At 39.0% G+C, this 16,324-nt stretch overlaps 1 protein-coding gene across 1 annotated transcript in view; it reads right to left on the bottom strand.

Annotated features, from left to right (window-relative positions):
- Window positions 1–16,072, bottom strand: part of LOC112465812 (zinc finger E-box-binding homeobox protein zag-1) — a 32,397-nt gene extending 16,325 nt beyond the window's left edge. The window contains exon 1 of the mRNA XM_025033556.1: window positions 13,886–16,072. Within this exon, the coding sequence (XP_024889324.1) occupies window positions 13,886–13,919 (34 nt within the window). The 5' untranslated portion in view covers window positions 13,920–16,072. The remainder of the gene's footprint in view (window positions 1–13,885) is intronic.
- Window positions 16,073–16,324: the final 252 nt, after the last annotated feature.

Raw genomic sequence — 16,324 nt, forward strand, 5'->3', positions numbered from 1 at the left:
CAGTGTATTCGCAGCACATCCACACTCATGCGATTCGTACACGGAATGAAGAACATCGTTCAGGTACGAACCCGTCTAACAAAACCTTGGATCTTTTGAGAAATTTTCCACATCTGTAATCACTTAATTGTATCAGTTGCAATTTTTTATGTTTTCGAACCCAACAACCGTGATTAGCCGATCACTGATTACGCACATAAATAGGATAAAACATAAATAGGAAGACTGAATTTTCGTAATCGCGGATAGAAATGAATATTCGCGTTATTCCTAGCCACCATTTGCATCACATCGTTGACGTGTCCTTAACTTGAATGGCACACACATGTTATGCATGTGCGATAGAAAAAGAAGCCGTGACGACGGGGAGGGAGCGTGTCAATCGGGGAGTAACATTATTCATGTACAAAGGTGTGTCAAAAGAATGATTGTTAAAAAAACGTGACGCGAAGTGAAGAGCATGCAGGATGTAGGTATACACAAAATAGGAGAAAGTGTATTTTTACATGGCCGTTTGAATTTTCGACAAACCTATTGTCGGTATGATCGGATTAAAATGTCCCTCCTGCTCGACGTACGATGTCCCACCGATAATCGTATACGTGCTAATCCGATACTGATGTCGACGTCGCGTCGGGCTGATTGCGGTGCGTTTAACGATTTATATATTAGCAGCCACGTCCACGAATTGAACTCGTAACGAATTAATATTTAATTACTATGAATTAATAGATATTTGTGTAACAAGTGCTGTAAGTTGGAAATTGGACGTGCGGAGTGGACGGCGATCACCTGCACGTCCAATTTTTAACTTAACACACGTGTTAACACCCTATTTTATATTACAAGTGCGTGGAAAGTGGCCCATTACGCGCGTGTCACGCGCGTAATGTGCCACTTTCCACGCACGTGTGATGTAAAATCTTTTACGTCGCGTGTGTGCAAACAATTAAACCGAGAGAGAAAGGGAAGAAGAGGAAGAAAACTTTTAAATAATTTTCTTCTTCAAATAAGGACATTTTTCAAACTTTGTTAAAAGGAACAAACACACACACACACACACACACACAAAATTTATTTTAAAATATTTCAATAAATGAAGTCCTTGAATTTTATAACGTATTTTTAATTAAAAAATTTCAAAATTAAAAAATTAATTGTTCATATAAAAGCATTAAATCCGTAATCTGCATTAATTTGTATGTCAATACCATCTCGAAATTGACGATTTCAGCTAAAAATATGACAAATTTCTGTTTATTGTCTTTTAGATTTTTTATTATATTACTTTTATCTATTCAAAAAAGCTAAAATGTATTCTTATGGAAACTGTATTTATATATATTTATCTTTTATTATATTATTATATTCTAGTAACATGTAATATATAATATATAGAATATGTAATACTCGGACAGATTCGGATTAAGAGAGTGTCGGAGAAGCGGTTGGGCGTGCAAGCCATGTACAGAAACGTCTGCAAATGCGCAGAATTTCTCGTAGCTATAATGCTCGCGGCAATCGTGCGCGGTGCGAATCTCACACCAGGCATGGCACATTAATCTCGCGTAGGTAGATGGGTGGATACACGCGCGCACACGCGGCATTTGCTGATGCGAAAATGCTATAGACGTAAGTCAATGCGCGTAAGTTTGCGCGCTGTCGTAATTAATATGCTGTTACACGGTAACTTTGCGAAATCGGAAACGACACTCGGCAACGCTATGCGAGCTCCTAAATACAGACGCAAGACAATCTTCTTGAACGTACCGTTTAATTAAGGGCTAGACTAGCTGCACTAAGCGGTTCTGTCACCGAATCTACATCTGTTTCGGTTTTGTAAAAATTGTTAACTAAACTTTCACAAATAGCAAAATATTTTTTAATAACAATATTATTAACATGTATTTTAATAATATTAGTATAATCGTTATTTAAAAAATAATATTTTATTATTCTTTTTAAAATAAAAATGGGCACTTAGTATGTTTATCATAATTAGTTATTGTTATAAACTTAAGTTATTATAAATTGGACCTAGTTACTCAATAATTTTGTCATTTTAATAATATATATTATTTATTTTTAATTCTTTTAGACAGAGATTAATTATATTCGACCCCTTGGAGTTAGTTAAAAAGGACTCCGTTTTTTATATACCTACATATGACATCCATATAGAACATACAAAAAAATTTAACGTAAAAAACTTAAATCTAGGCCTAACTATCTGTTATCTATGACACATACGCATACACACACACACACACACACACACACACACACACACACACACAAACATGCTCTTGCATCCTATAATCTAAATGATTGATTTTTATATATTAGTATTTTAAAGTACATCAATTATCACGCGTCATTATTTTTAAGCTTCAAAAATCAAAACCTGAATTGATAGAGAAATAAATATACGACGATGTAATTTTTTTTATTAGAGAAAACGCATTTTAAACGTATAAAAACGATGCTAGCGGTCGTTTTCAAGCGTTAATCAAAAGCTACGAGGCAAACGGGAAGTTGGCTGTATCTCTCCGGATTGCGTCCGGAGAGCACGCTCACGGCTTCCACGAAGACGAACTTTGCTCGCCGTGAGGCCGATAAGAGACGTCGAAACGGGTCAGAGCCGTGACCTTTCTTGCCTTCCTATGTACGCGATCCATGAAGCTCGCCGTCGCGGTGGTGGAGCTATGTCGCTTATGCTTTTAATTGCGCGCCCAGCGTAACGAAACGCGATACCGAGCATTCCGAAACGACGAACGTTTCGCAATTCATCTGTGTTCTCCTTCTTACGTAAAAAATGACGAGGCTTGCCCTTTGTTATGGAAATGGAAACTTTTTGTGATAGCGTGTTCCGAATTCAGTAATCGTTAACGTTGTATCAAGTGTTATCGAGTACGAGAAACGATAATGTAAATTTCGTAATACGAAGAAAATTGAGTAATCGTAAAAAAATTATTCTCTAAAGAGATGAAAATTAATGGTGAATTGAAGAACTCGAGCTCGCATCGAATAACGAATATGAGGCTGCAGGAGTGCGCGGCGCGTTACGATATCGCGAAGTACTTGGCCGATACCTTATTACGAAGCAAACACTTTATGGAAGGTAAACACTTTTGCGAGCCATGACGTAATACTCGACGCAATTTCGCCATCTTCGCGCTTCCCCTGCATAGGGCAAGGGTTAACTTCGCCGCGAGCGTTAAACGCGAGCGCGCGATTCGCCGCGAGTGTGCGAGCGCGAAGGCGAAGCGAAGCCTTCCCGCGAACTGTCTGTCCTCGGGAGGAAGAGACGCGCCACAAATGACGTCAGCGGAATGTGGAAACCGGCGTATAGCAAATTGCGAGCAATACCGTGCAATCTCGGATACTCGGGACTCGGGAGAGCGCTCACACACGGCGCGCGGCGCGCGCGGCGACGCGATGCCGGGCCGTGCGTTATTGTTGAATCGCGTGACAAAAAGGACGATATTAATACAGAGCCACCTTTTGTGTACGTCGCAGCGCCGCATTGCGTAACGACGTCGAAATACACATGCATCTGGACTAAATTAAATAATATTTATGCGTCAATATCACCAGGCATAAAATCCCATGTGATGACAAATGCAGAGCTTTGAGAATTGTGGAATTTGATCTGAAATAAATTGTTTCAAGCTTCCTACTCCTTTCTTTGCTGAAACAGTCGCGCTGTTTCTTTCGTCAATTCGGCAGGATAATTACGACAAAAAAATGCAACATTGAGATATCTTTCAACAAAATAGTCTATAAAAATTGTTAACAAAAATCAGAAGAGATGATAATGAAGAATTTAAGATACAAATGAGATCTCCCTTATCTCTTCGCACGCAATTATGAAACAACTTCGTTTTATTAATTCATTTATGATTCTTAACAATTTGATAACGTAAATACTTAAAAAAATAAAGATTTGTTTAGCACTTGAAGAGCTTGCAGGTGATTCAATTATCCGGGTGGATTTTTTTAAATTGACATAAAAATCAAATCTTTTTTCCTATATGTTAATATAATAATGACATTATATAATAACATTACACGTACAAGATGCGCTATATATAGAGCGATATAAAACCTTGAAGATGACTATCGGTTAGCTTACTGAAAAATATCGCTGAGTCACATTTATCCACCGCCACAATAATACTGATTGACCATACGTTCCTTTTTTTTTCTTTATATTGAAGCGCGTGACGCGTAACCTAATTTCACGAAGTCTCGTAAAGACACGCGCGCGCGTACATACATTCTATTCGCGGACGAATTTGCAAGACGACATTTCCTGGGATTATCATCTCCGCAGACAGCAGCATCAATTGTTCCTCGAGAGTGTGGGTAGTTCGTGACACGCGATTGCTGCACAAGTCCCTGAAATTTCGCGCGTAAATTACTGAGGAAAACGTAACAATAACATTTAAGATCAGAAAGCGGATGTAGAAATACTTTTTTAGAAATTGCGGTAATTTGTAAGTATTTACGTTATCAAATTGTTAAGAATTATAATAAGAATGAAAGAATGAATTAATAAAACAAAGTTGTTTCATTATGATATTGCGTGCGAGGAGATAAGGGAGATCTCATTTGTAGTTCTTTTAAATTCTTCACTATCATCTCTTCTTATTTTTGTCAACAATGTATTAATTCGTTACCGATATTGGAAGATTCCATTCCATCACTAAATGTTTTTATATAAGCTTGATAATTTTTTTTCGTTTCCACGTAAGATAGGGGTACGTTACAAAACGCGCGTTAGGATAAAAGTATTATATATATAGCAATGATTCCACGTATCAGCGGTATCGCGGAATAAGTCGCGTATTATCGCGTAATAATCATTCGATTCCCTGAATAATGTGGTCGTTCACGTTATCATTACTGCACGATACGCAAATGTATCGAGATACTTTCTTGCGGATTTGTCTGGTGCGTCGTCACGGAAAACCGCAATTTCCGCCGTTTCTTTATACTTTAACGCTGATTACATTTATGGTTCGATGCCATCGATTACGCGTAAGCTTCCAGTTACTCGTGTAAATGCGCATTCCAGTGGCATGGCATATGACATCATTGGAATTATACGCTGACCGCTACACAAATATTTAAAGAGATATCGCTTCATTTGCTTATTTTACCGCGATATATGATTTGTATATTTTATAAATAATAAATTTATAAAATAATAATGTAGTAATATGTAATCGCTGTAAAAAGTTCAACAATCTTTTTAGATAATTAAATAAAGAAGACAATTCTATACATGGGTTCTATGATGGCTAGTATGGCAGCCGGTTTTCTGACGACCGCCCATATCTACGGAATGCCGATAAAAAAGACGATCGGTGGGCAGGGCCTTAAAGAGCCGGGGAGGATAGAGGCGCGCGCGCGCTTACGTCATCCGGCAACGTGGATTAAGCCGTAAAGGCGCGTTCGCACGGCGCCGAAGATATGGATGGGCGAACGAACGAGGTCCCTGGGTCGCGTGTGCGTCGCTGCCGACTACGGCACGGTGCTAAGTAAACGATTTCTCGGAGAGGTCATTGAGCTTGCTAGGGCGCGGGCGGCCGCCGCCATCTTCCAGAACGTTAAAACCACTTCGACGCGCTCCCATAAACGCGCGGCGCGGTGTGCGGCGCGGTAATCCGCGCGCTTGTCCTACCAATCAAAATTATTGAGCAACCACCGACATACACGCAGGCACCGGTCCTGGATGTGTGCGCGTGTGGAACGAAGGGAATAAAATATCGCCCGAACGCGATCCCGGCCCAGTATCATAACATCAATGAAGGAGAAGAAGCCAAGATGGCGCGGGGATTCGAGAATGAGCCACGTGTCTTGCGGGAGATTATACGATTATACGCGTATACGAGGCGCGCCGCAAATCGCGCCCTTGATTTTAACGACAGACGCAGAGAATTCCGTTTTTCCTTCACTTATGAGAATGATCGTCATTCGAGTATTATATTACGTTTCATAACTTGCATACATTATCTTGACAAAGAAGCTTAAAAAAATTCTATCGTCCTGTTGTTGTCTCTAATGCCAATCGACTGGCTCTCACCAAGAGTCGATTTGGCACATGCTAGTAAAATCATTGGAGCTAACAGCAGCAATCGCAACAGCCAACAGCACACATACACGCATCGCACACCTTGCTACATATCTAAAGAGACAGATTTCCATTGACGTGCGTTTCATTCGAAAATGTGCATGAAAATCCCTTGAATTATGTTGACGAAATAATCTTTATTACGTACTGCTCTATGATCATGCAATACCTATAAAGTTTTGAAATTGCAATGTGCGAACACTTGCATGATACGATCAGCATTTTATGTATGTGTGTGTATATGTAATTTAAAAGAATATATATTATGGACTGCGGATATTTTTCCTTATTAAATTACAATTAAATTAAGTTACAATTAAGTGAGAGATATAATTTTGTTATCTCTATTCGCCTTTCTGTAGCCTCTCTTTACAAAAGAATCTTCTTTTTCATTCGTTATTAATGCGGAAATTATTAGTATCCTGATATTAACGATCTATTAATGATCTATTAACGCATCTCAGATAGAACAAGTCATCCTCAGGACGTCCTGAATGTACTGATAATGACCTGAGGACGTATGTGCTATCTGGGATTAATGCAAACGTCTTGTAATGCCCGATGATAACGAGTTACTATAGAAAACAAGACGCATATTATGAAAATAGGTAAAACATCAGTTTACACTGCTCGTTAATCGTAAACATACGAACACGATCAGAAAATCGTTATCTCTGCGCGAGAGAAATATTGACGCGTTTCTCTATTACTGAGAAAAATTGAACTCGGATAATGACTGGCACGATTTTATCTGTTCGGAGTCGCGTGAGTCGTATTATCTTACGTAGACTGTGTCAAAAAGCTCATGCTGTTTCCGAAGCAAAGAAGTACAATGTTAAAATTTCTGGATTTTAAAAATAAAAGTTATTAAACATCTCATTTTCTTTTTCACGCAAAAAATAAAATGCACACAGTGAAAATTCGCGTTGCTTGTCACTTTCTTTTAAAGGGAGGATGTTTTCTTGTAAAAATATGGAATTAAAATAGCGTTTGTTCACGCGCATTAAATAGAAAGAATTGAACCAATACGATATATTGATAAAAGAGTACAAGAGGCCGGAAAAAAAATACAGATATATCCAGGCCTGGTTCATTCATCCCGCTCTGAAGTACGGGGTGAACATTATCTTTCCACGAGAACAATGCGCTTCCTCGCTCGTGCACGTGGATGCACGCGCTGCATAAACAGCATCGAATTCCGGCCTTCTCCCTTTGAGAGACGCGCCGGTAAAGTATAATGCCCTAATGTCAAAGAAATCTGTTCAATCGCACTTTTCACAGAATGTGACAGCTATCTCTGGTTAATTGCTCCTTTGTTAATTATCGCTTCTGTCTTGATTTTGATCGGTGCAAAATTTTACTGTATTTTTCGTTGTTATAAACATCCGAAAATAATCTCTATATCAAATCGAAACAATGACAGCCCAATGAGACTTTAAAGCTGTTTCATCTGCATCGAAAATTAAACTCCGTGAATTTATAACAGTTTTAATTCTTAGTAATTATCTTCGTAATATCGCACAAACACTTTTATTTATTCGAAATACGAAATATAATAGAAATAAATATCGAAGGAAGTAAATTGGGCTAGTGAACCAAGTTGTTGTTATTGCTAAATATACATGTATTGTCCTCTAAATAAGTATCAATATATAATGTCAAACATTTCGACCTGTAATGAGATCATCTTCAGTGTGCGGACAAAGAATAACGGCGGTAATTCGAAACGTATATAAGACGTTATTAATTACGTAAATACGAACGGAATTTGAGATATATGTGCAACGCTTACAATTTTCTTGTTGATGTGATAAAAACCAATTTTGTTGGAAAAGCTAATTAAGTCTCGAGAAATAAAGTTAGAACTGTGTCGTCATTCCCCGCAAGACTGCAGTGTCAAATTGCATTGTGAGTAGAAACTGGAAACTAAAAACGGTTAATTCCACACCGAAAGAGAAATTTCATATGTATATCTTGTGGATATTTAGGTAAAAAGGTGGACGCGTTTAGGTAAAAAAAAGAAAAGAAAAAGTTTATTCACCCACGACCCATGTTTCGAGTTATTCTTTGTCTGCGTATTCAAGATGACTCGTAGCAAGTCGAAACGTTTGACATTATATTAGTGAGATTTATTATTAGAAGACACTATCATCACTGAATAAATAACACCGTCAATCTCTATGTGGGACAATTAATTAAGTTTTCAGAAGAGACAAAATACTATGCCAAAAATGAGATATACATGTAACTTCTTGAATGAACATTGAAACTCTGTAATTAATATCTGTAATTAATATGTGGTCAAAAAACTTGTTGGCCCAAATTCTGCAACATGATGATACCGATATACGGAATAATCGAAGCCATTTGCAGAAAAATGTCATATAAACAGTATTACTTATTCACAGACAATTTTAATTTAGCAATAACAATTAGCTTGGTTCACTAACCCTATTTAGTTCCCTTCAGTTTTAATCTATTGAACTTTATAATGACTTATTTGAGAAATAAATATAACTTTTATTACCTATTTGCATTGCTTCTTTATATTCTTCTTCTTCTTTTTCTTCTTTTAAATAGAGTTCCCTCTCGTTAATTCTTTGCTTTAGTATATATATCTCAGAAATGTTATAGGCACCATGCCTACGTATTTAATGGGAAATTTCGCTACGTTTAATGCATTTTTTAACGCGAAAACGGTCTACGGAAAACTGTCTAAACTTAGCCGCGTGAGGCATGGTCACAGAAACAACGTATATGCTTTTCTATACACGCGCAACTTTTGTTTGGCTATTGTAGCCGTAGAGACGAAAATAAAAGCCGGCATTTTCGTGCGCCAATATTAGGAATAGTTAAATATTTTCGTACGGGGCACGACTTCGTTGCTACCTGACTCGGTGTGTAATCACCGGTCACACATCCGCGCCCGCGCGCCATATCAGACTGGCTCCACTCGCGTTCGCTGCGCCGCGCGGGGAGCACGCCGACGACGCCGAGTTGATTTTTGGCTTTCCGCGAGTTTCGGGTTACGTGCCTCGCGCCGCTCTTCGGTGATCGAGATCGACACGATCGTCGAAATTCGAATCGTCTAGGAAGTATATACATAGGTGTTTTTCTACATTTCTTTGTTATTTCTCTTTGTTTGTTATATTTGTTTGTTTCTCGCAGCAGGAGGATTTTAAAGGGTCTCGAATCTCCCCTCCCTCCCAGGCAACCTATTCAAACGCATGAAGGGACAATTAAATGAACTTTCCGTATGTATAAACGTTATTTATATATATATATATATATATATATATATATATTTATGGTTTTTATTTTTTAATAAAAATCACATTCTTTGAAAATGTTACATTATATCACATAAAATATAATAAATATTGTATATACATTATAAATGATATAGAAACAATATAATAAGTATTACACAATATAATCAATGTTATAGAAACTTTAAATGCATCTTTCTTCCAGATTATAGCATGTGTCTTTCTTCCAGTTATCATTTAAATTTTATAGTCAGTCCAACAGATTTACTTTCAAATAAAGACTGCAAATAAAAATAAATTGTTCTTGAATTAAAAAAACAAGAATTTTTTTACACAATGGAAAGTATTGGATTAAGATCGAATCTAATTTGACCATAAACATATTTTTAGTTTCCAGTTTCCTTCAGAATTTCTCCGGAGGAATATCAGGTTTCTCTTTCAGTTGCAATTTCTAGCCATTTTGAAAATTGCATTTTACGCTTCTTTCTACAAAAGATATAGAGCTTTAAAGAAAATGAAGCAGCCTTTGTTAGAAGATAAAATTCTTTTAACAGAGTAAAAGGTAACGATATTAGACGATTAATTGAATTTTCTGATTGAAATACAGTAAAGAATATTAGAAACTTCCTACAATCTCAAGCCATTTGAGAAATCACTTAACAGTATTTTGCAACTTTGTCATCACTAGAGACAGAAACTAAAGATTTCTTTTAAGAAAAGAACAGTCTTTCGTACGAGAAGAATCTTTTCAAGAAATGAGATGTCGGCCTTTGTTTGTACCTTCGTATATTCGTATATTTCTTTAAATTTAGAAAACTTTTGGATTGTAAATATATTTTTAATTAAGACGACTTGTAGTATATTTGCAAGTAAAATTAAAATTCAAAATTAATTAGTTTGGAGCAAAATTAACAAATTAAATACTGGAGATTCTGATTTACGCTTTTATTAAAATATAATTGAAGATCATGTCGGCAAAAAATAATAAGAATAGAAAATGCGATTTATAAATTTAATTATTACCTCATTTATAATTTCTTCACTTTTATCAACGGTTCTCTAAATTATCTAAGTTGTTTGTATTTCGTATGTACATCAATGTGTGAGAAATATCAGTATTTTTATAACGTTCAATGGCGTAGAATCGATATCTTTTTTTTCTGCATAATCAGTGGTACGCGACTAATCGTACTTATGAATGATGAGTGGTGATGGGCCTATCAAGGTCTAAAACTGATGATGCGTATATCGCGAGAATAGTAAGATTCATTAATGGGTAAATCGGCCAAGGTGGATCTTGCATCTTCTATGCATTTGTACAAGGCGAAAGGAATGGTAATAAATTATGTCACAAATATGAGTCAATCTAGGAATTAAAAAAAAACCCGTATTATATACACACAACTGTCGACAATATCGAATTCTGTATTTTAATTTGGCTTATAATTTTTGGAACACTTCATGCAATAACGTATTAATCCAATCCGTCAAAATAAACAAATCAAATCGTAATAAATTTTCTTATGTCAAAGTCTAATAGAATAATGGCTCATATCTTTTCACTTTTCCTTGCTACCTATGTAATACGGGATGTTTTTAGTGTATTCATAATTTCATGTATAAAATATGACTCATGAAACTGATTAAATATACTATACAATTATTTATAATTGATTGGAAGGAGGTGATCGGCGAAAACGGTTTTTTAATATCAATATAGCATATATGAATAGACAAATATCTATAATCTTGCTACAGATATATCTTTGTTCACGAATTTTTCAAAAGAAATTCGTAACAATGGTACGATTTAATCAGTTTCGTGAGTCACTGTACGTTGAAAAAAGTAGAATAAATTTTAAAAATCAAAAAGAGTATCAAAGATAATCTAAGATAATTTTATTTTAATTTCTTTAATATCAAGACCACAGAAAATTATTGATGATTATACAATAATCTTGTTTTTCTTTTTTCAAAACACATTAAAACACTTCGTAGATTTAGACTATGTCATTAAAATTTTATTCAATTTTTATTTTTATTTATTAAGAACTGTTATCTGGTTTAATTTGTACTTTAATTGTGTGAAATTTGTGAGAAACAAGAACGATCACGAGATAAAATGACTTCCTTATAGGAGTTATTATCTAGGAACGATGCTGGGCCCGGTATCGATTTTCGTGAAACAGGAGACGATGGACAGTCGACAGTCGACAGTCGAGTCAATCGCAGATGCTCTGCCTCGTCCATTAAATACCGCCTTATATCACGCAGGCGATATAGGTCGCGCACGTGCAGCGGCACGCGTTCTGCGAATTTTCCGAGACTCATCGAGTCGAAAACCAAATGATGAAGTTATGCATCCGCGCCTACGCGAAAATCGAATTCTGTGTACGAGGTGTCTTTGACACGTTTCGTTTAGAGTTTTAGACTTTCATATACTTCAGAGTTCATTTAGATCCACGGGCTTTCTGATTGACTTGAGGTTGATGACCAAGTCGCAAAATAAGACTTAAAAAAATTGATTATTCTCGTTAACACGATACGTCACATTTATCGAATACGTTTTTAGGTTTAATATGTACCTTGATTAATGCACTTTTTAAATTACAGCAGCTTCTAAGCCATAAGCAAAGACGACGACTAAGCTATTCGGTCTCTCCATGCAGTATTTAAATCAACGCCCTATATATACATATAAAGGAAATGGTTATAATATATTCTGAATAATTTAATAGTGTATTCTGCTTTTATCGTAAATTGTTTACTTATTATTATATAAAAGATTACGAATTTCAACACAAAAGAGTATTTAAATGAGCAGAATTTTTTTGCTAATTTTTTTTAAGTTCGCTTAGCCCATCCTATTATTAATTACAAAAAATAGATTAATTTTGATAATACTTTGAAAGCAAGAAAGACTATCAATATCCAAACTAAAAAATTATTTAAAACAAACTAAATAAGTGTTCGTATTTTTTCTAAAAATTGTATTTTCTGCTATGTTTATATCTAAATTAATTGTCTAATATTATTATAAATTTAAAAATGTTGCTTATAATATACATATGTATCTTTACGCAATGATTATACTTATTTGTTTAAAATATTTGTTAAATTTAAAAGAAATATCAAATTTCTTTCAAATTAGTCAAGAAATGAAGAAGAGACCAAGAATTGCAAGACACATGTCAATGTACGCTCGGTGTTACTGGGTGATTCAGATACTTTTTTTCGAAGAATTTCGGAATAGGTACATAAAAGAATTGCGGATCATAATTGCATCGATAATGCTGCATAGTTCAATGATTCGCGATTTTGTGTATTTCGGAATTATAATATTAAAAAAAATATATCGTAATTTCATTGTATACAACATACGCGGTGTTAAGCACTCCCCAAAAAAATGACACTCTCGCGCATATGCCATGCTCAATTCGCTTAGTTGTGTGCTACGCTGTCCCTGGCCACAAGGTTAAATTAAAATTTAAAAGCTATAACTGAGAAATTAAGCTTTAGGATCGCAAACATCTTTTATACAATTTTAAACAAACTTTAATAGAGTTCCAATATTTAAAGATTAATTATTTAGTATTAAAAATTAAAAGGTGATGCTCTTTGTGTGAGAGAGAGAGAGCAGTCAATTTATAATCGACAAATTCCATATTCAATCCTGATTGTCATTCCATGTGTGCCTCGGTTTTATAAGAAGTTCAATTGAAGAGTTAAAGAATGTTAGTGAAAAAGTATGAAATGTATAATAACCCGTTTAAAGAATCCAGATTTCGTTTCTTTTAATATTCAATAAATATTAAAAAAACTAAAGCTCTCTACAAATTATATATATATTTCTTTTCGATATGTTTGTTAAAGTAAACTTGTTGTTAGTTAAGAGATGCATATAGAAAATAACTGTCATCTATATAATAAATCTATATATTAGGGGTATTCAAATAAGTTAGAGTTTAACGGTTTGACAGGTTATGTCGGGTTAAAGTCGGGTAAAAAGTTAATTTTTACACTTTTAACCCAAAGATTAATGTGATAGGTTAATGTGTCACTTATGTATTTTGCATAACCTTAAAGAGTAACGCGCCCAAAGTTAATTAATTAACTTTTTACTCGACTTTAACCCGACATAACCTGTCAAACCGTTAAACTTTAACTTATTTGAATACCCCTATTAAACATCTAAAACATAAATCTTCTCAAATGGATATAATACACTCGTCAATATTGCAGTGACTTCTAATTACGTGACAGAGTAATAATGTTTGACAAGACAAAAGAATCAAAGCAGTAAATAAAAAAAAAACAAATCATTTTATTTTGACAAAAGGTGTCCAATAACACTTGCCACGGCAAATCCATATTCCGTAATTACTCCAAATTTTCCCAATTTTTATCGGCTTTTTTTCTATATTAGAAGAAAACTCCGAGTCTGTTGAGTCAAGCAACGTTCATATTCGGGGCTTACCTTTGAACGAATTTCGGACGAGAGTCATGCTCATATTCGCGGGAGCCGGTGCCTCGAGGGTTACGTCCGGCGGCTCCTCTTCCTCCTCTTCCTCCACCTCCTCCTCCTCCAGCTCCGGCTTCGGCTCCTCGACGTCGCGGCCAGGTTCCGTTTTCCGGCGTGGGGAGGCGTCAGCTCGGTTTTCGCCTCACGACGACGAGTTCGTTGTCCATCGGCGTTCTAAGGCACAGCGGCGCATCAACATCGCTGCAGCAAATTTTCCTCGCTCTTCCCTCTTGTCAGGTCTCCGCGGGTCTCCGCCTCTCACGCGTATACTTTCAACTTGAACTCTCGCTGCCCTCGTCGCGAAGCCTCGTCGCGGCCCGCGCGCGCGCGCGCATGCGGATCCACTCCGTTTTATCGCGCTCCCTTGTCACCCGATCATCTATCCTCCCTTTCAGGCCGCTCTAATCACCGCGCTCTCACCGCGCGACTGTGCGTGCGATGTGCGATCTATCGCGGTTCGAGACACAGACCGACAGGACGAATCGCTCGTCTCATCATCGTCGCGGGCACGGCTACTCTGTCGTAGACTCCGTAGACGATGACTTCGGCGATGACGTTGAGCGTCGCGACGCGACGTGATCGACGACCGCGTGAAGGAACGGCGCACTACCGCTCGACCACGCACCACCGACGGACATCGAAGAAACACGCGCGTCACTGCCGCTGATCGTGCTTGATCCCGCGGTTACGACGATCGTAGAGCTTGATCGGCGCGTCGCGGAGACGTGCGCGCGCGGGAGAGGCACGGAAACGTGGAGGAAACCACGGTGAAGGCTATGTGCGCGAGAGGAGAGCCGCTTCTCGACGGGGACGGAGAATTCCAATTGTCGAAGATATATGCGCCTGATGGTGCCTCCGCCTGGACCGGACCGGACCGTTCGCGTTCGCTCCGTTTCGGCCACCTCCTCGCGCACGGAAGACTCGCGCGGCGCGAGAAGAAGAGACGCAGATACAGAGAGACGGATGGGCGGGACGTGGGTCCCGCTTTATATTCGGCGAGTTTTCCCCGCGGGGGATTTCAGGTGAGCCGAGATGTAGATCCGCGCGAATCGACTCCCGCTGGAACGTGGAGACCTGGCCGGTTTCCGCGGCACAACATTCTTCCCCCTCGCTGGGCTCTTCTCTCCCTCGCGTCTTCCTCGCCGCGCCGCCTCGTGACTTTTCCGTGGTCGTTGTCGAAGACGGTGGACGGTTGAGACCAGTTGAGACGCGGCTGGCCGCAGCTACGCTTTGTAAATAATCATTTCACTCGCGGCGCGCGGGTGTCTCGCGCGGAGAGATCGCGCGGAAACGCCGAAAAAGGAGAGAGGGTGAGAGAGAGAAAGAGAGTGAGCTGGGCCGAGAAACACAAACGAAAGGTAGAGAGAGAGAGAGAGTGTGAGAGGGAAAGAGGGAGAGAAAAGGAGAGAAAAGGGAGAGGCTACTCCGTGCTCCTGGTATATTTCGCGGGAATGTCGCGCGCGAGAATGTTGCACGCTCCTTTCTCGATCACTCCTCTTGTATCGCTTCTTCTTTCTTCTCCTCCTCCATCTCCGCGTCTTTTACCTTCTCCCCTCCCCTACTCCATCACTTCCTCCTCCACCTTCGACACCTTCTTCGTACGAGACGACCGTCTCTTCGCGCCACGCACCGAGAGACGTATATGGAGAAAAAGGGAAAAAAAAGGAGAGCACACTCGCGATCGCGATCCCGCGGGGCGAGAAGACGGACAATGACGGCGGGCGACTATACACGCGCGGACACACACGGCGAGTAAGAGGGGGGGCGGGGGGAAGGGGAAGGAAAGGGGACGCGAGACGGATGCGAGACGGGTCAAAGAGCGTGGTGGAAGGAACGCGAGAAAACGGGAAAAGCGAAAGAGAGAAGAGGTGAGAGGAGGATGGCGGGCGGCGGGCGGACGGTGTGTCAAGACATAGCAGAGAGAAAACGGAGCAGAGGGCGACAAGGCGGAGAGGCAGAGGCAGAAAACGGTTACGGTGCGTTACTAGCGGCCTCGCGCCGAGTAGAGAAGCCAGAAGCACCGGGTAAAACGCGATTCCCTAACTAACACACACGGAGACGGATCGGGGACTGCTTTGGAGTTTTACTATAGGATGGGACACGGATGGTGATGGCGGCCGTGTAGCCGTAGCAGCCACCGCCCCCATACTTCTTCTCTTTCTCGCCCCCTCTATCTCCGTTGCGCTCGCGCGCGCCGTCGCCCGCTCGCCGTCCACCCTCTCCCCCTCCAACGCGCGCCGAGCCGCCCCCTCTCCCGGCATCGTGAGATCGGGTCTCTCTTTCTCTCTCTCTTTTATCTATCTCCCTTTCTCCCTCTCGCCCCCTCCGGCGATATAAACGACGATGGACACGCTGGAATATCCCTCCACTCCTCTCGCTTTCCTACACGCGCTC

The sequence above is a fragment of the Temnothorax curvispinosus genome, unplaced genomic scaffold (genome assembly GCF_003070985.1).
Source record: "Temnothorax curvispinosus isolate PA1 unplaced genomic scaffold, ASM307098v1 QBEX01015524.1, whole genome shotgun sequence".
Lineage (NCBI taxonomy): Eukaryota > Metazoa > Arthropoda > Insecta > Hymenoptera > Formicidae > Temnothorax > Temnothorax curvispinosus.